At 40.3% G+C, this 25,329-nt stretch overlaps 2 protein-coding genes across 2 annotated transcripts in view; both read right to left on the reverse strand.

The window, feature by feature from the left end:
• Positions 1 to 25,329, reverse strand: part of LOC145452595 (uncharacterized) — a 140,677-nt gene that overhangs the window by 90,761 nt on the left and 24,587 nt on the right. The window lies entirely within an intron of this gene.
• Positions 1 to 25,329, reverse strand: part of LOC145452576 (uncharacterized) — a 42,226-nt gene that overhangs the window by 12,043 nt on the left and 4,854 nt on the right. Inside the window, exons 2-9 of the mRNA XM_080330759.1 lie at positions 5,526 to 5,788; positions 5,306 to 5,449; positions 5,086 to 5,242; positions 1,676 to 1,838; positions 1,480 to 1,621; positions 864 to 1,022; positions 295 to 335; positions 102 to 230 (exon numbers count right to left, since the gene is read on the reverse strand). Coding sequence (XP_080186885.1) covers positions 102 to 230; positions 295 to 335; positions 864 to 1,022; positions 1,480 to 1,621; positions 1,676 to 1,838; positions 5,086 to 5,242; positions 5,306 to 5,449; positions 5,526 to 5,788 — 1,198 coding nt within the window. The remainder of the gene's footprint in view (positions 1 to 101; positions 231 to 294; positions 336 to 863; positions 1,023 to 1,479; positions 1,622 to 1,675; positions 1,839 to 5,085; positions 5,243 to 5,305; positions 5,450 to 5,525; positions 5,789 to 25,329) is intronic.

A 25,329-nucleotide genomic window follows, 5' to 3' on the forward strand; every position in this document is an offset into this window, starting at 1 on the left:
GGGCGAATAATTTTGTTTCTAGAAGAAATTGTTTGTGACTATTCGTCTCTTATTTATTCTGACTGGAATACTCGAATTACTGTGTCCAGCCCTATACTTACGAGCACATGTTCTCATGTTTTCCATAAGATCATAACATCCAAGTGAGCAGTCGCATGTCCGCGCTCCACCTTGTGGTAAGCAAACGTCATTGCACCCGCCGTTGTCAATTTCACACGGACTCGATATACCTTGAACAATCCGATCATGATAGTGTTAGGTTGGGAAACGAAAGGTACACATTACTAAACTCACTCGCTACCTTCACCGTGAAGCAAACTTGGTTGCCCGATTTTCTAAAATTCGAACAAGATAATAGCAATCAAACTCAGTGTTGTTCGATCATACAACAGTATTAAACTATATGATGTTTGGTATAGATAAGGGCAGTAACGAAGTAGCCTACGTCTACTTTGTGGGAATACTCAAGTAGGATTTGCTCACCTTCACTACTTACTCAAGTCCTCGTTGTACGCTACTTGTACGTCTACTTTACAGTTTTATAAGCAAAACTTGGCAAAGCGTACTTCCATTTTTGCGTACTTGGAAATCACAACTTGTACTTGACTAGAAAGTTACGACGTTACGTCTGTCACTAGTTGAGTACCAGCGACGTCTAATTTGACGACATCTGGTTTGATTGAGGGTCATCGCATAAGAAAACGTCCTGCCATATACCTCCAAATCAGTTGAAACATATTGGTATTGTTTTGCTATTAGTGTCTATCTCATAATAATTATTGTAGAATCGTTGGAAATCATCATCATCGATATCAGTGTATTGACGACAGGCTTGAAACTAACCAACCAACCGACCAATTTACCCGAGAGAGTCCAGAGCATAATAACAGAGGATGTGCTGCCCTGCCTGACTGGGGTCGGGATTCCACGTGATGTTTGATGCGTATGACCGGGTGGTGTTCATGTAGATCGGTACCGATACTTCCACACCAACGGGACCCAAAACTACGAATTGGATGATTCTGAACAAGATAAAAAATGCCAGCTACTGCATGATTCAGCTTTATGTTGCATCAGTCTGAAATAACTAATACCGAAAGTTAGGTTGATTGTGGCAGTGAAAAATGTAGTGTAGCACAATTTGCTAGACCCATTATTTTTGCAAAACGATGATCCTTCAATTAACGCTAATCTTGCCACTGATGTGAAATATCACAACACCGCAAATTTACAACGTAAAGTGTACTTTCACAATAGGTAGTTTATTACATTCACTTTTCATATCGGACTATCCCACCCTCGATAGACCTTGATTTTTGTACATGACAAGCAGTGTTGATAATTAATCATTCCTATTTTTTCGCTTAACGGGTGCTACTTATAAATAAATACATGAATTTTTTCTCCATTTAGACGGAATCAAGCATACCGTATATTCCAAATAACAGATATTGAACATGGATGTTATTTTGCACATACGTTGCGTCAGCGTCGCTTGGAAATGCGTGGATAATGTCATTAAAGGTGCCGTTGTCATCGGACACGGTCATGGTCTCTCCATCTTGTATTGTTTCATTCGGATAAGTCGGCGAATCATTACACGTTGTTGTTGTTGAGCTGACTGACGAATAAGGTATGGCGAATCACTGATATCTGTAACCGGAGTGTTGCTTACTGTCGACGAGGAATTGCAACGGTACTTGACTCAAGTAGTCTGTCGGCTCAACAGTTCTGGCCCCATTCACTGTAATTGTATTCGATGGATGGTCTTCCAACATCAGAGCCACAGGAATGAGATACGTTCCACCGGCTCCGTCGTAATGGATTTGGCACGTACTCTGAAGTGAAAAAATGATTGCTTGCCCAATGCTCACGTTACCGGTGTGGCAGGGACAGGACCATTTGGCGCCGGACATTTCGGAATAGGACGTCATATATATTTTTGTCCACGATGTTTTTGCGACAAATATACACCGACTCATGATATACATACACACGAGCTGCGTACCATAGGTGCATACCATAGGTGCATGATACGCATATGCCGATGGACAAGGAGGGTACAGATATAGCCTTGTAAGGCTTTTTAATTCATGCACCACACTTCCATACTACCCGGGAGCGCCAGACGGGTAAGCAGTGGCGGCTCGTGAAAATATCGGGTGGTGGGGCAAGGGCTGCAAGCGACTTTTTTAGCAACATGACGTCACAATTGCGTTTTCCAGCGTAAAAAAGTAACTTTATGATGGTCACATGAATTTCCCGACAACAGTGATTTTTAACGTAGGTTCCGCGAGAGGTTTGCCGGTGAGCCGTGACTTGAAGTGTGGTTACAAATGTTTTTTTCATTTTTTTTATTCAAATGAATATTTTACAAAATGTACGCGAACTAAGAATCATCCCTATGCCACGAATCAATCATCAGGGCATCCATAGTAGCATGCGTTAGGATTTCGTGGTATAGATTAAGCAAGCGCCGAATAAGACTACATACACATACACATACTAACTACCTACAAAGAGCATTCGCATGACACTTTGTGGCCTTTTAATTGTACCATGCTCGGCAATTCTGTAACGTGTCGCAGCGCCTCCAACCCAATTTGTATGGTAGGATTCGCGCCATGAAAGTGAGGCAAATTGATTGGCCCTAGTTTTCCTAATCCCGTCCGAAACTGTTTGGTACACGATCCTGGTGTGTTATGACCAGATAAAAGGCAACCAAAGCGGTGGCACCCATAAACGTAAAACATTAAAAAGCCAGCTGTTATCCATTGAAGATGAATTACGAGTCTGCCTACCATCATTTCAAGCATGAATCCAAGCGTTGTATTAATTGAAATGCGAGCACATATCACAATAAACAATTTCATGAATAAATTATTTTATGTTAATGAATTTTTCCCTTCTCTTTTCCATAGCAAGATAACAAAATATACCTGTAAATTAGCTGTTAGTGTGTCTCGAGTAAAAAAGGATGGAAACCACTCATTTTGCTATAGCTATAGACATGGTTGAGTTACCTGATGGGCTCACTTTATTAAAATTATAATCGGAAAGAACATAATGTACAGTCGTCCGCCCACCCGCATACTTTATTGTTTGTATAAGTATTGTGCGCGGCGTGATTTAATAGTACCAGAATGTTCAATACCTAGTTTATTGAAATCTCGAATACCCAGAATTGCATCGTTGTGAATCGAGAGCACAGCCAACGTATTGAGCCTATCTTGACCCATCCTGTTTCTGAGAAAGGTCTTGATGCGTTTCAATTGCACCATGCTCGGCAATTCTGTAAATGTTGCAGTGCCTCCGACCCGATTTGTATGGTAGGATTCGCGTCGCGAAAGCGAGGCAAATCGATTGGCCCTAGTTTGTCTAAGCCAGTCCAAAAGTGCTTCGTGCACGATCTTGGTGTGTTACGACCAGGTGATAGCAATCCAAAGCGGAGGCAGCTATAAGCGTGAAACAATAAAAAGTCAGCTGTTATCCATTGAAGACACGATTCATGTTCGCACTTGACCTGACTAATAATCTGCAGAAACAATTGACTAGAACCCGAGAGATTGCGTAAGCGTAACTGGGAAGGTCAACGAGCTCGGACACATACGCAATTGTTATCTCGTAGATTGAGCCTGTCATATTGAATCCAAAACATCATTTTGAATGGCCTTTGAAGAACTAAGGATAGTAGCCTCGGAAATTCAGTCTCGCAACAATGTAGGAGATTTTGACATTTTGACATCTCGGTATGGAACATCGTCAAAATCAATGGAGACCAATACCGGCTTTTGAGTAAAATCTGTTTGCTATACATGACGGATCCAGCACACACTGAACTTCGGAAACGAAATTACTACCTTAATTTTTAAGTAGCAACCCTGAAACTTGAAGCATTGTGAAATACCACCATCATGACATAACATACCAAGTTTCAAGAATTATCATGGTGCGAAACACCGTCAAAATCGACCTATACCAGCAGAGGTCGAATCAACGCATATGACGGTACCCGAGTTCGGATAAAGTTACGATTGTTACATCACACCTTAGGGGCAACTAGGCAAAGTTGCCCCACTTGCTGGGTAATTTTATGAATAGGAGAGAGTAAATCACCGTTTCTTTATTCTGCGCGGCTTTGAGAGAACAGACAGTTAAAGCTTGTTATGAGGGCTACCGGGGCATGCCCTGGCTAGGCATTCACAAAGCGAAAATTCGATTTTCGCAGAGACGTCGCTATATATGGGCATTTACAAGCGAAAGCAAAAGAAGAATGCGATTTTCGCTGGGATTTCGGTATATATTGATTTCTGTGCGTCTATAAATGGTAAATAATTGTTATTGAACAGAATTTTAGGTGGGGCAATGCCCCAGTTGCCCTATAGGACGAGCCGCCACTGCGGGTAAGCCACATATATCAGTTTTACTGATCAGGTCTTTGGTCTGACCCGGATGGGGAATGAGCCAACCACATGCCAATAAAGAAGCCGGGCGTTGAACTATTACGCTATCTTGTCGGTCTGTCGGCACAGCACTGGCAGTCAATATGCGGTGTTTATGATGGGCAAATGTTTCATACGGCCGGTCGGCAGTGTTGTAACCAAGTCACAAGGCTCCGAATCACAAGTCAATCTCACTTTTATATTTTTGACTCGAGTCAAGTCGAGTCATTTTCAATTCCCACCGGCCTTTCTCAAAATATCATTCATATAGGGTTAACATATTTTGGAAATCTGAAAAGAGGACACTTTTTCAAAATTTTCAAACTTACAATACCTGAGGAAAATCCTGAAAAATTTGTAAATTTACTCCGAGTTCGTAGTTGGTTTACTTCTGTTTACCAAAATACAAAGTGTAGAAACTAAGCAGTTTTGCCTGTAAATCTGCTAAGGAGAAGTGGTAGTAGTCTAAAATAATAGTGATTTGAGTAAGTCGTTAAGTATAGGCAAAACCTACTTGAGTACTCCGACAGAGTATAGAAGTATTTGGTTACTGACCACTCTGGTAATTATGAACTACGATGTTCTCCAGACCCTCGTTATATACTCGATCCTGTCCAATAAATATGATGAGCATAACACAAACCTCGTCGAGGGTGAAGTGCGGATATCTGACATTGCACACACCAGCGCATTCGTCATTTATGAACGTATTGTTAGATCCAGCGTATCTGCAAGTCACGCGGTCCCCATCATCGTCAACGGACTGTATCTGTATGGTTGACGAACATCCTTGCAGGAGTCTGAAACGAGTCTTGTTACCAAGGCTTGAGTGTCGATGATGAGTTAGATTACAATATTTATACCTGATTACTGGTGGACTGAATGTGCGAGGTGGATTATTTGGGTTTCCTGTATCAGATCTTGCAGCCAAATCGACGAGAGACGGTACCGCCCAACTACCGCTAGCACCACCGTACAAACCTGCTATCCATGCGCTTCCTCCATAGCTGAAATGAACGACAGGCATACCTGGCTTAGGATTCAATTATAAATTATATTCTACAAATAGAAGTATCCCTGTACCTGACGTAAAATGGGCTCGATGTTTGTACTTCAACTGTAAAGCTGTTGTATCCGTAAGCCCAGTTTTCGAAGGAATCATACGTAGTGCATTTGATAACTGTAGGCGGATTATTTCCTCCACTCGTGTCGTTTATGACAGAGTAAGTCGTGGAGATATCCCAGGATCCATCAGCGTATGATTCGACTTGGGATGATATCGTGGCATCGTCGCATTCCGGAGTTGCCGAATCGCGACGCCAGCCGAGTCGATAATTAATCTCAATCTTCAAAAGAGGACACAGTCGTCAAATACATATATGACGATTCTAAGTCGTAGGATTGGTCGCTTTATACGCCAGCCCCGAGGCTGTTTATGTTCATCGCTCATCACTAGACTATCGCGACGCGTATTTAGCACTATGTATTGATAATAACTTGCTTCCGAGAAATAAACAACATTCATTATACTTTCCTCAGATAATCTATAATGTGTATTTAGGACTAATGCGACTTGATAATATTAATGCAAATACTTTCGAGAAATAAGGACGTTGGTAACATTCAGATTCTGCGTGAATTTCGCGTGATCAACATGATTTTGTTGTGTATTTTAGGCTATGCATGTTCACGAAGACTGCGATATCGCATGTATAAATGCATCATCACGAATTAATTACTTGAATGCGACTTGATAATGTTAATCTCTAGAAACGTAGTCAAACGTATGAGAATTTCCGCGAAAGTCGGTATTGCTCTGTGATGATTTTGATGTTGTTCCATACCGATTTGGGAGATGGTACACTTAATGTAATAAAGTAGACAGGAACTAATTCTACTAAATTGTTACACTTCTATTAAAGTTCTTGATCGCGACGTTATAATGATAGTGGCAAATTAGTCGCATGTACGCGAAACCAATAGAATAGATATAACGACACACACAAATTAGTTTCATACACGCGATTCCTAAGGTTATAACAATAAAAATAGACAAGTCGCATGTACGCCATTCGTAAGACTTTTACACTATTGATTTTGTAAAATGATTAAATGAAAACTAATCTTATTATAGTGTCGAACACTTTACGGCGAACTTTGTAAAGTAGATAGCAAACTACTCTTTTCCGATGTACTAAAGACTTGTACGCTCTGGATTTGGACAGTATATACTAATTTTATTAAACCACATCGGATTTTATAGAGTAGAAAGAAACTACCTTTTCCAATGTACAATGTACAATGTACAACTTTCACACTATCGATTTTGTTAAGTTATTGCTAAACTAATGAAACTGTCGAACACTTTTACGCTGCATTTTTTAAAGTAGATGGAAAACCACTCTTAATCCGATGTACTAAAGACTTTTACACCATGGATTTTGTACAGTATATACCAATTTTACTAGACAACCGAACGAATACTAATCTTATTGAAGCATCGAAGTCTTTACGATGAATTTTGTAAAATAGATAGAAAACGACTCTTGTCCGATGCACTAAAACTTTTACACTCTGTATATGGTATAGTATATACTAATTTTACTAAACCGCTTCGTATTTTATAGAGTAGAAAGAAACTTCTTTTTTCCAATGTAATGAAGACTTTTAAATTCACGCCAAATTCGGGATTTGTAAAATGAATACTAATCTTATTAATCTTATTAATCTTATTATCTTATTAATCCACTTTACGATGGATTTTGTAAAGTAGATAGAAAAACCACTTTTGTATGGCGTGCTAAAGACTTGTACGCTCTGGATTTCGGACTGTTTGAGTTTATCGCATCGGTGAGCGGGATGGCACTACGAAAAAGAACTGTATATCGCTTTGAGTCTACGCATGTTGTAGTGTTGCGACATAGGCCGGACACATTAGTACAAATACTGAAAGCAGGAAAAGATACTCTCGCACTATTTGATTTGGGTTTTGAACCCACGGAATCTCAAGTTATTCGTAGTTAGGGTTGTAATGACTGGAGTCATGACTCGACTCGAGACCGACTCGAGTTACGATTTTCTGATGACTCGACTTGACTTGAGTCATCTTCGCAAAATTCAGATGTGACTCGACCTGCGCATGACTCGAACCAAGTCATACGACTCGAAACTCAGACAGTCAAGACCGACATTTCATAGTCATTTTGAAGAATAGTAAAATTACCACACTATCGGGACTTCATCTATTGGTACTGGAACTTGAAAATGCGACCATAACCTGCTAAAAGTGAGGAAAATTAGTATAATATAAATGCGAACCATTCGATATCAACAGAGGCATAAAAAGTGGGTTAACAAGACTTTAACTGGAAACTGAGCAGTCAACACAATCACTTGGACTCGGACTCGAGTCATAATACCATAAATCGGACTCGACCCCGATTGCTGCCTTGGACTCGGATTGACTCGGTGGTCAATTGAAATTGACTCGACTTGACTCGATTCAAAACCAAAAAAATGAGATTGACTTGTGACTTGGTTACAACCCTGTTCGTAGTCATTGGAAAAACAACCGTATCTTAGATGTGGAGGGAAAAGAGGTCTTTCGATTTGTTGGTGTCGTCAATATTCAACGAAACGGGCTACATAATTGTGCGCGGGTCTCATTGTTGAATTTGAATTGATCACCATCACGCTATACATACTGCACTGTTCAATAAACTATGTCGTAAGGCATTAAACAGCTGTTGCATTGGCAGAATTCAAAAGCTGATTATCATCATCGTGTAATTTGTACGGTGAATTTTTGTTGCAGTAAAATCGCGAGAAAGTTGCACTCAATTTCGATAAAAGTTGCAGTACGAAGTTGCATTGATAATTTTTATTGAATTAGCAGGGTATGAGATACTCGGAAGGTTCCGTTATGCCAGCTCGTTCCTGCAGAGCTGTTAAATTTATTACTTTGCTTTTTCACGCATAATTCCGGCAAGCCAAAAATTCTGGCGAGAGCGCGAAAAATTACATTTTATCCCGGAACGCAGCAAAAAAAAATCGTATGAATTTTGTAAAGTAGATAGAAAACTTCACTATTCCGATGCACTGAAGATCATATCCGACTGCTTCAACTTCATGACAATTTCAGTATTAAGCAAAAAATCGACCTAGAATGCTTACTTTTACTTACTCGGAAATAGCTACTTCTACCTTAATTTAAATCAGTCGTTCCCAACCTTTTTCGACTCATCGCCCCCTTTTGACGCTCCACACAGATCATCGCCCCCCCAAATATTGTGAAAAAAATGGGTATACAACAGGGGTCACCAACACGCGGCCCGCGAAGTCATATTTTGTGGCCCGCGACTTGATTTGAGATATTGGAAAAGAGCTAATAAAACATTTTGAAATGCTGAAATTGACGTGCAATGGTACAAAGACTGCCAATACCGAGACGCTTAAAAACGGCTTCGGGCAATAGTTCTGAAGCTGGAGGGGGGCGTGAAAGCATCTGATGGCGGCCCGAAGCTGCTATCAACTGAAAAATTTTTCGCGCTCAACGCGATTCAACTCGGATTCATAGTTATAGCTGTTGCTCTGTGTATAATCCAGAATTCATATCATAGAATTCTCTCACCGACATTCGTAACCTTCCATGCCATCAAACTATATCCGTCGGGATTGCTAGCATTATGGAAGCATATTGTGATATGACGATAAGAGGGACGCAAAATTTTTCACTCTCATAAAGGTGGACATGTCTAAAAAGCATTGAGTACCACTGGCTTATATAGGGTTTCCCAACACGATCAAGCTTTGCGTGGAGATGGTGTTTCAGCTAGTAACGTATCTCTCTATATATAACTATCCAAGCGTTTCCATGTATCGTCCACCTTTCCGACTTCGAAATAAAACGAAATTAATTATAGGGGTCCTTTTTTTGCATTTTAATTCCTTAAAATATTCTTTCTTATCACTGTAGTCACTGTACCCATCGCATATGTCAGGAAGCACAGCATGGTACTGATGTAGAGTTTTAGAACGTAGGTACCTACTTTATATCGAAACTGAATGCATGCGTCCCACGACCGCTACAAAATTTGAAAAGTGGCCCGCGACCCATTTTGAGTTGGCGACCCCTGGTATACAAGCTGGGATCGCCGGCAAGTTGACTAATAAAAAAAGGTCAACTTTTCGGCTCGACCTAGAAATTACACTTTTGCAGCTAAATTTTCGTGAGTGGACTAAAAAAAGCCATTTCTTCAACTTGACTCCAATCAGGACCGTAACAGCACTTCGCCAGCCCACTCCAAAACGTTGGTCTTGGGCCCCCATAGGGCGATAAACCAGACCCCAGACCCCCCTCAGCCAGTGGGCTTTTTGTCGCTACATTTCAGCTATGCCCTATTTCATGTACTATTTCGGCTAATCGCGCGAAGAACGACAAATTTATTTAATTCATGTTTTAATCGGTCAATATGGTCGGGAATTGCATATATATTGCTATCAATTTTTTATCTTCTCTCTGCTCACGTAATCAGATTTACCGGTAGAGCTGCGTGTGGTGTGTTGGAAAAGGTAGGACTCTTAAATAATAATCAAACATTTTCGGGTGGACCCGTTGTTGTATTGACTTCGTTGCATGATGCTTTTTCGTGACCTCCTACATCTGCTATGTCAAAATTTAAGGAAATCGAAAGAATGTACCAAACTAAAAGACGCACATGATTTCTAATTGGTATTTCTTAACTGGCAAATAATTTTTCTTTTAGGGATGGCATTTGTCCTGTAGGGTTCAGATGGCCAGGAGAGGAACATTCGACGCCAACCGTTGAGGTGTCTATGGACAATTAAACATATATGTACATTTTATATATATCGAAGTTTTCAGTCAGTACAGAGGGCATTCTTTCTCGGTCAAGGTCTTCTCGCTGCTGATCGTTCTGGCATACTTCTCGGAGTCGTATGTTACATGGCCTATAACTTCATATGTCTTGGTGTGTCGTGGCGCAGTAATGGCCGACATCGTAGTCTCCATTTCCCCAAATCATGCGTATTTTTGTTGGGGGAAGGGTACCCCCAAATCAAGATTTATGACAACATTAAATAGCGCGTAGCGCGAAAAAATTTTTCAAAAATTTGCATGAATTTTCAAAAAAACCAACTATATAATTTATGTTAATTCACGAAATAATTTTGGGCCCCCAACTGGGGGGTTTAGGGTGCGGCAGTTACGATCCTGACTCCATGTAACTGTTTTAACGTGCCATCGCCCCCTTATCGTCCCCTTCGTCCGTTTTCGCCACCTATCGCCCCCTTCGTTATTTTCGCTGCCTTAGACCGCCAAATCGCCCCCTGGGGAGCGATATCGCCCACGTTGGGAACCACTGATTTAAAGGATTTCTGAGACATCGTCGCTTTACTTGAGTTTTCTAAAATGTACATTATACAAGTACTTCGCTATCGAATCCCCTGGGTAATAGTATTTGACTGTATAATTGCAATCAATACTGGAGTACTAATTCCGAAGTATGTATGTAGGCTATGTATAAGGGGTTTTATGGTGCTCGACTACTAAGGTCTTGTGCACCAGGCCTGACCGGAATAACCATACCCGGATCAGTCAACAGACAGTCCAAGTTAATGCTCACACTTCTAATTCCGAAGTAGCTAAGGTATTTAAATAAGCTCGCTGTTTTCTCGAATCAGACCATAAAATTATCAAAAGTATTACCTTCGCTCATCAATGGATTTCTCAGACATCGTAGTTTGACTTGAGTTCTCCAAAATGTACTTTAAACTGGCAATATTTTCTTTGGGGTGACCATCGATTATGTTCTGATTCATAATTCCAACAGCATCATCTGTCTCTCAGAAAAAATAAATGAGCAAATCCTAGGATCCTAATTTTTAAAGTAGCTATTCTCCTCAAACAATGGAATTATCACGAGTATCACCTTCGATCACTCAAGAAAAGGATGAAATAATGTACGGAGCATATTGCTTGAGATGGAATTTTATCATGTACGAACTCGGCGGCTCATGCGTTAAGGCAAATACGAAAGCAGAGAGAACGTTACGGCGAGTTGGGGATGAAATGTTCAAGCGACATCGAACTATCGTAAACGCGGTCTCCAAACGTCTTCGTTATAGTGATGTTGAAGTCATTGAAAAATATAAAGAATATTCACCCGATGAGCGAATATTCCTGATGATAGCTGATGGAATTTTCAAAGATACCCAAGAAAATTGGGGTAGGATGGTCTCTCTTTTTGTGATCGGTAGAACTCTTGCTTTCAAAAACGAAGATGAACATCACGGTGAGCATATAGAAGGTATCATACAGACGGTCGGGAATTACATTGGTAGCAGAAGACGAAAGTGGATAGCGCAAAACGGAGGATGGGTATGCGATTTTACCTGCCTTGCTAAGGATTTACGAATTATTGTTTAGCTTGAGGTAGGCTACTGTGTATCTGCTCTCAAGAGCCCTTATCATCTCTTGATAATGAAATTTAGCTTTCACCTCAAAATTTGGTTCTCAACTTACATTTTGCCATAAGGCACTGTAATTAACTTCCCAAGCGCACCGAACTTCGAATTACCTATCAAGTAGGCGGCGGTAACTTTTTTCTACAAGATTAGGAAGGCTTACGTTTTTTGTTTCAGGACTGTTTTGTAGGATTTTTTGATAACAAAGCTTCCGGTGAAAATAATGTTTGGAAGAAGCTCATGTTTGCTGGAATTAGACTGACGTCTATTGCAATGGCATTAACAAGATAATGGATACTCCGTTGTGATACCTCTAATGCAATAATTTTAATTTTACAATTCTTCGTCGTTTAATTACATCAATTTTTAGTGTCGGTTCTCCACGATCAAATATCGTGTTCTACAAATATTGTGTATCTGGAACAAATACAAATGTGGTTATATTGTTGCTATTCACGATAATACTTCGCTCAGTTAATAATTTTTCTGGGATTCTAAACCCCAATACATACAAGTGAGCAAAGTTACATCAACCTGCGTTAAATTTTGGTGTTATCCATCTACCTACAATTTTATCAGGTCGTAGCGATCACGATAGGTAATATGAAGTGAAGGAATAAGGACGCCGAATTCTCTTGTATAGATACATATGTATGTGAAAAATGTCGTCTCACAGGACGAGCACAATTGTTTCCTTAAAGTTTTCTTGTCTCCGCCATTCAAGTGCGGTAAGATCAGTTTGAGTTGACATTATTCAGGATGATATTTCACGAAGCTCTGAACGGAATTCACATATTCCTCGTCGATTCTTGTTCTATCGCTGTCACTGAGGTAATAGGTATGTCTGTAGGCTATTTCCACTTCTACTTAACGGATTTTCAGTCAAAACTACTTACTTTTAAAACAATATAATTTATGAAGTAAAGAGTAGTCTGAGGTGATGCATCCCCTTGACGAATGCTATTTTCACACTTGAAAATGAGATTAGCATCTTTAGAAACATGATTATCTCAATGAAGGAGACTAAATTTACGTTTACTGAATGCGATAATTATTCTTGACGATCTCGCAAATACGCACGAGCGCAACAAATAGCATCGAGCTATCATAGGAGCAATGTTCCCTCTAAGCTGCGCACGTGCGCAAATGCGCAGTGCTGAAACGGTCTCTGCGCACAGAAATTCCAGGCTGCGCACAAAAAATCCGAAGTGATGACTTTTTTAAAAATCGTTGCGCACTGTTGTCCAAGGCACCGCGCCTGCGCTCAGACTCGAGAAAAAGGAGAGGGAACATTGCCTGGGGTAGATAGTGCTGTCGCTGCTGCTGTCTGAAACCGAGGTAGGCCTACAAGTGCAATCCGCAAAGGTAAATATTGCTCTCCGTGAAGCAATGAGAATTTGCAATCGTGTGCGCTTCACGAAAGAGATTTTTCTTTTAGAATGGTATCGTACTCGTGAGCGATACTGATATCATTTCAATAGCGCAATCGTTTGTGGGAATGGCGAAATAACATGGTTTAACATGGTTTAACAAAGTTATAAATAACAATGGGAAAGCTCGAAGTTAAACTGCGAGGAACTAACGAATAGTCTTCTCCGCGTGGCAGGAACAATGAACATTCTGTAAGATTTACTGTACAATTACATGTCGCGAATTTTCGAAGTCATCACTTCCATCAGGCAAATCTGATCATGTATGGTAACATAGGATAATATGCAGAATATGCAATTACAAGCACCAATATTGTTGAAAAAATCCATCCCTTTGCAAACGTTGATCGGGAAATGCTGCGACTATATGCACTGTAGGGCATTGCATTAGATCAGCTTCTGAGCAGCACAAATTTGTGATTTTATTCGATTCGTTTACACGGCTATCTTCTGTCGATAAGGTCATTCGCTGATCTTGTTCTTGCTTCAATCCGACTTGAATATTCGTATCATTATATCTGACTGTATGTCTTGATAGCAATGAGTGCATTGCCGGTATTAAGACGTCACATCAATGTTTTAATGCGATAGGCCTACATCGATCGCATGTATTGATTTTTAGTACGTTTTCGTGCGTGTATGTCTGTCTACTAGTAATCCATAGTATGTCACCATATGTACATTGTACACTGATTAATTGTGACGTCACAGATGGTCGCACAACATCACGATTCGCCGTCTATATCAGTGGTTCTCAACCGCCGGTCCGCGGACCGGTGCCGGTCCGCGAGGAATATTACAATTTTATACTTTAATTTCAAGATGCAATGTTGAAGGCTTGTCCTTTGATAAAATAAATGAAACATCTAATTTTAAACTGAATCAAAACTTCGTGAGGTAATATTAGGGCTAGAAACATGTTCGATTTGACTTAAAGGGGCACTGCACTCACAAAATGATGTGGTCTCAATTAGAAGAGCAGAACGAAAAAAAAATTTTGGCCGCAACCGTTTTCTTCAGAACGCCACCGTAATGGAGCTGCAATTTATTGAAATTTCCAGAGTTGCAGCAGTCGCGGCTCCGGATAATCTCTTAACCCGTTACATGGCACGATGACTTCATCTTCGCACTTGCTCGACGCGATTACGCAGAGGACGAACTTTAGATAGTTGTCAGTCGATGTTATGAATGACTCATGTCTTGCACACCAAGGCGGCGCTCAACGTACGGTGTTAGGTCATGAGGATTTGTGTCTGGAGCTTGTCACGACTCTATAGTATTTGCCAGTTGAATGATACTGAGATGCCGTTACAGTTGTATATTGATGCAGATACAGCTGTCATTTTCAAGATGTATTATTGACTGCACAGTGCACAACCTTTGGAGTAGTGGTCTTGCGGAAGATACAGACACATGATATTTGTTAGACATATTTGCTTCAGAACATCGGCTGACAACTATCTGAAGCTCGTCCTCTGCGTGACTGCGTAATCGCGTCGAGCAAGTGCGACGATGAAGTCATCGTGCCATGTAACGGGTTAAGAGATTATCCGGAGCCGCGACTGCTGCAACTCTGGAAATTTCAATAAATTGCAGCTCCATTACGGTGGCGTTCTGAAGAAAACGGCTGCGGCCAAAATTTTTTTTTCGTTCTGCTCTTCAATTTGAGACCACATCATTTTTTGAGTGCAGTGCCCCTTTAAAGTACAAGACGTTTCATTTGACGACATGCGAGCGACAAATACAGAACAGATACGAGTTCACTCATCGCTAAGCAGCGCAGCTTGATCATTGGATTTTGATTCATTTATTTTGTGCAGGACCGTAACTGGGGCACCGCAAACCGCCCAATTGGAGAGGGGCCGAGCTTGAAAACGGCCCAAAATTATTTTGCAAATGAATATAAATCATAGCGTTTTATTTGAAACTTTTCCCAACATTTTTCAATTTCTTTTCGGGCTTTGCACGATTTAGTGTCCCTAAATGTCTTGCTTATTAGGTGCCCTTCTCCGAGAAATACGCATGATTTATAGGCATTTCGGCGTCAGTCATTGCCGCACCACGACGTATCCACACATAATGAAGTTTAGGTTAACATATGGGAATCCGAAATTTGGGCCTAAAATTCGACCGCGAGAAAAGCGCTTCAGTCGTGAAAGATCGAAAATTGTCGCCATTGTCGCGATAAGCTATACGTAAACTATCTGCTTACGCTGAGTAGAATGGATGTGATCACAAGTACAGGTGAAAACATCCACCCAAGTGTAGGGTCTTGTGGCGAAGCCGCCGGAAGTTTGGCTTATCGCCCTGTGTGGGCCCAAGACCAGCGTTTTTGGGGTGAGCTGACGAAATAATTTTTCGGCCCGGGTTTGCGCATGGCCGGTACAGCTGCTGTAAGGTGTTGTCTTTCGGCACGCATTGTATTCGTAGTTGCCCGAGTAGCCTGCGTCTGGTGGCAGTGTGCAATGAGCAAGGTAGCACGACAAGGTGCTTGGTTCTATTCCGAAACGCTTCTTCTCTCGATATTGTCAACGAGAAGAATATTATTCGTGTTGGCGTGGTCGATTAAACCCACGGCCTTCGGCGCGAAAGACTGTAAACGACTCTCGGCGGTAGCACGTTTATCTGGACAAGGCAATTTTACCTCGACACAGCAGACTCACTACCATAAAATCACATGGATGCCATCATGAAGATGATTAATCAAAACCCTCTAAATGTCACACTCAAGCACCATATAATTGCAAAAAACGGTTGCATACTTTACATTTTGGCTTCATTTCAATTTTGAAAGTTCCCCGGTCCGCCAGACATTTTTGGAAATTTTACCGGTCCGCGAGGTGAAAAAGGTTGAGAACCACTGGTCTATATGGTACTTGCGGTTGCAGGCGTCCATTTGTGTCGCTACAAGTGTTTTGGCTAGCTGCTTGCCGGTGTGGCCAACGTTGAGTGAATACTCACTAATTCTGCTTAGCACTGTTTCTACTGACCGCTTTTAATAATGGCAAAACAATGGGTAGTTTCTCATCTCCTCACCAAGCCAAATTAGCAAAAAAGTGCGATTCGTTTAACATAGCTGTTGTCGGGGCATGTGAAAACGGAAGAAAAATCTGTAAAATTAGGTGAGAATATATCTTTTTCGAGCGATAACGGTGTGCTCTGCAAAATATGTAGAGAAGCAAAATATGGAAAAGAATAGCATTCATTTTCTTCAGAAAGCCACCGCACTCGAACTGTAGCCAAAACACCCTCAAAATATGCACCACAGAACACGTGCGATATCCATGATGTCGAAGTTTATCGCAATTGCGGGTGAATGCTTCTTAGCCCTTTTCGACACCACTGAGTCGCACATGTGCTGGTGCATATCCCGAAAATATTTCAGCAGAAGCCCAAACACGACGGAGTTCTGAGAAGAAGAAAAAATTCCCTCAATGGGTTAACTTCAAGTCGAGACCACATCATGTTTAGAGCGTAGTTCCCCATCTTCACTCATAATGTGATTATCTGGTGTAATGCAATAAAACTAAATGTAAATGCTGTATTTTGATTCGATCAATGAATCATGCGACTCGAATGGATACACGCACGTCTGGTGTTACGCACAGGACCGTCATTACCGAACCCCGAACCACCCAATTGGGCGGCCCGAGCTCGAAGGGGAACCCAAATTATTTCGTGAATAAACATAAATCATGGAGTAATTTTTTGGAAATTTATGCAACTTTTTCAAAGAAAAATAACAATTTGAAATCGTGTACGTCTTGGTTTAGTACGTTTGGGCGATTTCAATATCTTTTGACACAGCAGATAGAAGGACACGAAAGAGCATCATGTACCGAACGGGTACGCCCGAAGATATTTGATATTATTCAGGGGTCGTACCTTTTCCAACACACCTTACTCGATCAGCTCTACCGGTAAATCTGGTTACGTGAGCAGAGAGAGGATAAAAATAGATAGCAATATATATGCAATTTCCGATCATAGTGACCGATTAAATCATGAATTATATAAATTTTTCGCTTTCGCGCGTTCAGGCTACACCCCCACTAAGTGGACACCCAATACAGATGAAAAGTAGCCGCAAAAAGCGTAACGGCCGAGGGGGAATTAGGCTTATCACCATATGGATGGCCGGGTTGCGCACTGTTGTCTATGGGCCTGCGCAGTGAGTTGGCGTGTTTGCGCAGACTCGTCAAAAATTAGAGGGAACATTGCATAGGAGACATAATATTTATTAGCAGTGTTTCGCTTGTCGTAATTCTGTATATATACTGGTTGTACTTGACTCAGATTCGGTGCGCGGCATTCTAGGGACCTAAACATTTAGTTTCCCCGCTAGATTTGGAAGTAACGCTAAGCTCAGCAGTTTTCCCTATGCCAAGTCTATACTATTTGATAATGACCAATATAATCATTCTTTAACTAAAAAGTTTCCATTTAGTTACGTCCGACATCACAGAACTTCTACGTGTTACGCGCTAACAGGCTGAGGACCACTGCTCTAGCGACACGCGCATGCTTTACGCTCGATTGCATATAATTACTACTCGAATCATTGAGTATCAACTTTGAAACTTTTTCTGTTGCTAGATGTCATCTACAATTTAAGGATATCCGTCAGTGCGATAGAGACTATCAAACTTTAGAAAGAAATAAGTCTTCTATTGTTTTCTGAAATAATCAACTAGTTGGTTCAACAGGACTCCAGTTCATAGAAAGTTCAATGAAATGACTAACTGAAAAAGTAAAATCAAATGAAGATTCAACACATATATCTCACAATAAACTTCATTTTCGTATTCTAGGTCAACGATAACCATACGAATCAGCGGTTCTTGACCATCGGGTACACGTTAGGGTTGTGAAAACATGCGTTTGTCGTAGTTGCATTTTGGGTTAATTTCAATTTTTATTCGATCACCACACTGATAACTTCTCTTTGAAATTTACCGCTCTCTGAGGATGAAAAGAAAGAGATCCACTGCTCTAGTAGTTTTTTTTCTGATTGCACTATTTACCCGAGAGGCAACCTACTATACTATTTTCACTTTACTAAATAGTTTTTGTACAAACTACTCTCATTAAACAACATGACACATTGGCCCCTTATTAGTTTTGAATATTGCAACCTAGTAAGAAAACTACTTTTACCTAACTATAAAATGAGCCATGTAGTTTACTAAGAGTAGTTTTGTACAAAAACTATTTGGTAAAGTGAAAATAGTATAGAAGGTTGCCTCTCGGGTAAATAGTGCAATCAGGAAAAACCTACGATAGCAGTGGATCTCTTCCTTTTCATCCTCAGAGAGCGGTAAATTTCGAAGCGAAGTTGTCAGTGTGGTGAACGCATAAAAATTGAAATTAACCCAAAATGCAACTACGACACACGTGTGTTTTCACAACCCTAACGTTTTCCCGATGACCAAGAACCGCTGATTCGTATGGTCATCGTTGTCCTATAATACGAAAAAGAAGTTTATTATGAGAAATATGTGTTGAAACTTAATTTGATTTCACTTTTTCAGTAAGTCATTTTATTGAACTTTCTATGAACTGGAGTCCTGTTAAACCAACAAGTTGATTATTTCAGAAAATAATAGAACACTCACTTCTTTCTAAAGTTTGATATTCTCTATCGCACTGACGGATATCCTTAAATTATAGATGACATCTAGCAACAGAGTTTCAAAGTTGATACTTAATGATTCGAGTAGTAATTATATGCAATCGAGCGTAAAGTATGCGCGTGTCGCTAGAGCAGTGGTCCTCAGCCTTTTAGCGCGTAACACGTAGAGGTTCTGTGATGTCGGACGTATCTAAATGCAAGCTTTTTAGTTGAAGAATGATTATATTGGTCATTATCAAATAGTATGGACTTGGCATAGCGAAAACTGCTGAGCTTAGCGTTACTTCCAAATCTAGCGGGGAAACTAATGTTTAGGTCCCTAGAAAACGCCGCGCACCTAATCTGAGTCAATTACAACCAGTATATATACAGAATTATGACAAGCGAAACACTGCTAATAAATATTATGTCTCCTACGATAGGTCGATGCTATTTGTTGCGCTCGTGCGTATTTGCGATCGTCAAGAATAATTATCGCATTCAGTAAACGTAAATTTAGTCTCCTTCATTCAGATAACCATGTTTTTAAAGATGCTAATCTCATTTTCAAATGTGAAAATAACATTCGTCAAGGTGATGCATCCCCTCAGACTACTCTTTACTTCATAATTTATGATGTTCTAAAAGTATGTAGTTTTGACTGAAAATCCGTTAAGTAGAAGTGGATATAGCCTACAGACATACCTATTAGCTCAGTGACAGCGATAGAACAAGAATCGACGAGGAATATGGGAATTCCGTTCAGAGCTTCGTGAAATATCATCCTGAATGTTATCAACTCAAACTGATCTTATCGCACTTGAATGGCGGAGACAAGAAAACTTTAAGGAAACAATTGTGCTCGTCCTGTAAGACGACATTTTCCACATAAATATGTATCTATACATGAGAATTCGGCGTCCTTATTCTTTCACTTCATATTACCTATCGTGATCGCTACGACCTGATAAAATTGTAGGTAGGTGGATAACACCAAAATTTAACGCAGGTTGATGTAACTTTGCTCACTTGTATGTATTGGGGTTTAGAATCCCCGAAAAATTATTAACTGAGCGAAGTATTATCGTGAATAGCGACAATATAACCACATTTATAGTTGTTCCAGATACACAATATTTGTAGAACACGATATTTGATCGTGGAGAACCGACACTAAAATTGATGTAATTAAACGACGAAGAATTGTAAAATTAAAATTATTGCATGAGAGGTATCACAACGGAGTATCATTATCTTGTTAATGGCATTGCAATAGACGTCAGTCTAATTCCAGCAAACATGAGCCTCTTCCAAACTTTATTTTCACCGAAAGCTGTGTTAGCAAAAAATCCTACAGAATAGTCCTGAAACAAAAAACGTTAGCCTTCCTAATCTTGCAGAAAAAAGTTACCGTCGCCTACTTGATAGGTACTTCGAGGTTCAGTGCGCTTGGAAAGTTAATTACAGTGGCTTATGGCAAAATGTAAGTTGAGAACCAAATTTTGAGGTGAAAGCTAAGTTTCATTATCGAGAGATGACAAGGGCTCTTGAGAGCAAATACACAGTAGCCTACCTCAAGCTAAATCATAATTCGTAAATCCTTAGCAAGGCATGTAAAATCGCTTACCCATCCTCCATTTTGCGCCATCCACTTCCGTCTTCTGCTACCAATGTAATTCCCGACCGTCTGTATGATATCTTCTATATGCTCACCGTGATGTTCATCCTCGTTTTTGCGAGCAAGAGTGCTACCGATCACAAAAAGAGAGACCATCCTACCTAAATTTTCTTGGGTATCTTTGAAAATTTCATCAGCTATCATCAGGAATATTCGCTCATCGGGTGAATATTCTTTATATTTTTCAATGACTTCAACATCACTATAACGAAGACGTTTGGAGACCGCGTTTACGATAGTTCGATGTCGCTTGAACATTTCATCCCCAACTCGCCGTAACGTTCTCTCTGCCTTCGTATTTGCCTCAACGCATGAGCCGCCGAGTTCGTACATGATAACATTCCAGCTCAAGGAACATGCTCCGGACATTATTTCATCCTCTTGTTGAGTGATCGAAGGTGATACTCGTGATAATTCCATGGTTTGAGGAGAATAGCTACTTTAAAAATTAAGATCCTAGGATTTGCTCATTTGTTTTTTTCTGAGAGACTGATGATGCTGTTGAAATTATGAATTAGAACATAATCGATGGTCACCCCAAAGAAAATATTGCCAGTTTAATGTACATTTTGTAGAACTCAAGTAAAACTACGATGTCTGAGAAATCCATTGATGAGGGAAGGTAATACTTCTGATAATTCCATGGTCTGATTCGAGAAAACAGCGAGCTCATTTAAATACCATAGCTACTTCGGAATTAGCAGTGTGAACTTTAACTTGGACTCTCTGTTGACTGATCCGCGTATAGTTATTCCGGTCGTAGAATTTGTTGTATTGTGTAGACATATCTGATTGAACTATAGCTCCCTCAGGCCTGGTGCACAAGACCTTAGTAGTCGAGCACCATAAAACCCCTTATACATACATACATACTTCGGAATTAGTGCTACAGTATTGATCGCAATTATACAGTCAGATATTACTACCCAGGGGCTTCGATAGGGAGTACTTATAGATAAGTATAATTGATTGCACTGCTGTCTTGAAACTGTAATATTTATAGCTCGTGTATCCTCGGTGAAATTTTTTTCCCTGCTTTTCTTGTAGTTTTGTATATTTATTGTCATTTGTTTTGTGCCATTGAATGTAATGTGTATACTCATACAGGTGGCGACTGTGTACTAAGGCCTTGCGGCCCCTCGTCGTCATCCTGGTCCGTACCGGATTTTCACTGGTGTGACAAATAAAAATGATTGATTGATTGATTTATAGAATGTACATTTTAGAAAACTTAAGTAAAGCGACGATGTCTGAGAAATCCTTTAACTTAAGGTAGAAGTAGCTATTTCCGAGTAAGTAAAAGTTAGCATTCTAGGTTGATTTTTTTTTGCTTAATACTGAAACTGTCATGAAGTTGAAGCAGTCGGATATCATCTTAAAGTACATCGGAATAGTGTAGTTTTCTATATACTTTACAAAATTAATACGATTATTTTTTGCTGCGTTCCGGGATAGAATGTAATTTTTCGCGCTCTCGCCAGAATTTTTGGCTCGCCGGAATGTGCGTGAAAAAGCAAAGTAATAAATTTGACAGCTCTGCAGGAACGAGCTGGCATAACGGAACCTTCCGAGTATCACATACCCTACTAATTCAATAAAAATTATAAATGCAACTTCGTACTGCAACTTTTATCGAAATTGAGTGCATCTTTCTCGCGATTTTACTGCAACAAAAATTCACCGTACAAATTACTCGATGATTATAAGCTTTTGAATCAGTGGTTCCCAAACTTTTTCGGTGTGAGGGCCAAATTTAGAATTTCGGAGTACGGTCGGGGCCGCACGAATACTACAGCTATGAAACGGACCCAAACAGTCATCATGGCTATTTCGGAGTAGTTTTATTGCCCTGGCGAGATTTCAAAACTGTACACTGTTTACCGCTACTGATCTGCTGCATTGGGTGTCCGTTGAGCGAAACCAGCTTTTCTCGCCTAAACGCGCGAAGCGCGAGAAATTTCTTTAGTTTCATCACTGAATCGGTCAATATGATCGGGAATTGCATGTATTTTTATCAATTTTCATCCTGTCTCTGTTCACGTAATCTGATTTACCGGTAGAGCTGAGTGAGGTGTGTTTGAAAAAGTAGAGGCCCCCTCAATAGTAATTAAACATCTCAGGGGGTATACTCGTTGGCAGGAACGTAACAGCACTTCGTCAGGACCTCGGGCTCCCATAGGGTAATAAACTGTCCCCACATCACGTTGTTCGCTTTTGCCACGAAATTAAAGTTGTACTTTTGAGACAGCGCGACGCGCGAATATTTCGATAATTCATGATAAAATCGGTGAATAAGATCGGGAATTGCATAGTTGTCCTCTTTGCCCACGTAATCAGATTTACCGGAAGACCTGAGTGAGAGGTGTCTTTGAAACTGCAGACCTCGTAAAATTAAACATATTCGGGCGGGCGGACCCCTAGGTATGACTTCTATACATGATGTTATTTCGTGACCTCCTGTCTGCTATATCAAAAAATGTAGAATTGCTTAAACCTACTAAACTGAACGATCACACGATTTCAGATTGGTATTTCTTCACTGGCATATAATTTTCTTTCCTGCGGGGTGGTATTTGTCTTGTGAGGTTCATATTACCAAGACAAGAGCATTCGGCGCCAGTCATTTAGGCGCCTATATGGACAATTACACCTATATATATTTTGTATTATTAACGAAGTTTTGGTATTTCGAAGTTTTTGGTAAGCATAAAAGTAGTCCTTTCCGGCCAAGGCTTTTCTCGCTGCCGATCGTTCTGACACACTTCTTGGAGTCACATGTTACATGGCCTAAAACTTTATATGTCTTGGTGCGTTGTGGTGCGGTCATGGCCAATGCTGATATGCCCATTTCTATCAATCTTTCGTATTTTTTCTTGGGGAAGAGTACTCAATAATCAAGATATGTGGCGAATTGAAATCGTTGCATAAATTTTCAAAAAATACTCGCTATTTTATGCTAATTCACGAAATAATTTTGGGCCCCCTTCGAGCTCGGCCCCCTCAATTGGGGGGGTTTGGGTGCGGCAGTTACGGCTCTGACTATAGGACTACCAATTATGCTGCTTTTAGCCGGCTAAGCAGTATGTATCTCGGCGTATTCAATCGTGAGTCACGTGTTGCAGATCTAGTTATCATAGGGTTACCATACGTCCTCTTTTAAGATGATTTGTCCTCTTTTTTGATTTTTTTAAAAGTGTCCTCGGAGAACGCCCAAATGTCTTCTTTTTGAGGATTTTGGTTACATATAGGGCCGAATTCGACTGATATACATTACGTCAGCACTGTAGGATCGCTACGGCGGCTATTTCGGAAGCTGGACCGGAAAGTTGACCTTTTTTTCAGTCAACCACCTGTTAATGTGAAAGAAAAACTGTATTTTCCGGGAGTTGAGCCTCCTTTTTTTTTAGTCAAGCGACCACGAAGTGGGAAAAATTTACCATTTTTCAGGATTTTCCTCCGGTTTTGAAAGTTATCAAAACCTATTTATATCTATAGCTACTGCTCGTTCAACTGGAAAGTTAGGGAACATTGCATTGAAACAGCAGTGACGTAACGTTAGCAGTCTATACTCGGAAGTTTCCTACAATTCTACAATTAAAAACTACAGAGGCTAAGCCAAGCAAGAGTATTTTATAAATATAAATTTTATTTTTTGTCATAAATCGCTTTCTTAATTTATTTTTGGGGCCGCAAGAAGGCTATCTGGGGGCCGCGCTTGGGAATCACTGCTTTGAATTCTGCCAATGCAACAGCTGTTCAATGCCTTACGACATAGTTTATTGAGTTTTAGTCACTCGCGCATTCAATGAAAGCATAGCATAGCATTCAGACTCACATTCGATGGACATTTCGAAAGTCGTTTCCGTGGTTCCATTTTTGTATCGAGACTCTCGTATAACATTAACGTTATAGATGCCCATTCGATAATATCCAACTACCATTGATGATTTTGATACAGTGCAGTATGTATAGCGTGATGGTGATCAATTCAAATTCAACAATGAGACCCGCGCACAATTATGTAGCCCGATTTTCGTTGAATATTGAAGACACCAACAAATCGAAAGACCTCTTTTCCCTCCACATGTAAGATGCGGTTGTTTTACTAATGACTACGAACAGGGTTGTAACCAAGTCACAAGGCTCCGAGTCACAAGTCAATCTCATTTTTTTGATTCTGACTCGAGTCAAGTCGAGTCAATTTCCATTGACCACCGAGTCAGTCCGAGTCCAAGTCAGTTATCAGAGGGTGGAGTCCGATTCATGGTATTATGACTCGAGTCCGAGCCCAAGTCATTCTGTTGACTGCTCAGTTTCCAGTTAAAGTCTTGTTAACCCACTTTTTATACCTCTGTTGATATCGAATGGTTCGCATTTATATTATACTAATTTTCCTCACTTTTAGCAGGTTATGGTCGCATTTTCAAGTTAGTCCCAATAGTGTGGTAATGTTACTATTCCCTAAAATTACTATGAAATGTTGGTCTCGGCTGTCTGAGTTTCGAGTCATATGACTTGGTTCGAGTCATGCGCAGGTCGAGTCATTTGTGAATTTTGCGAAAATGACTCGAGTCAAGTCGAGTCATCAGAAAATCGTGACTTGAGTCATTACAACCCTGACTATGAATAACTTGAGATTCCGTGGGATTAAAACCCGAATCAAATATTACGAGAGTTTTTTTT

Source organism: Botryllus schlosseri, chromosome 12 (assembly GCF_051294905.1).
Source record: "Botryllus schlosseri isolate E-star chromosome 12, Bs_hap1, whole genome shotgun sequence".
Classification (NCBI taxonomy): Eukaryota; Metazoa; Chordata; class Ascidiacea; order Stolidobranchia; family Styelidae; genus Botryllus; species Botryllus schlosseri.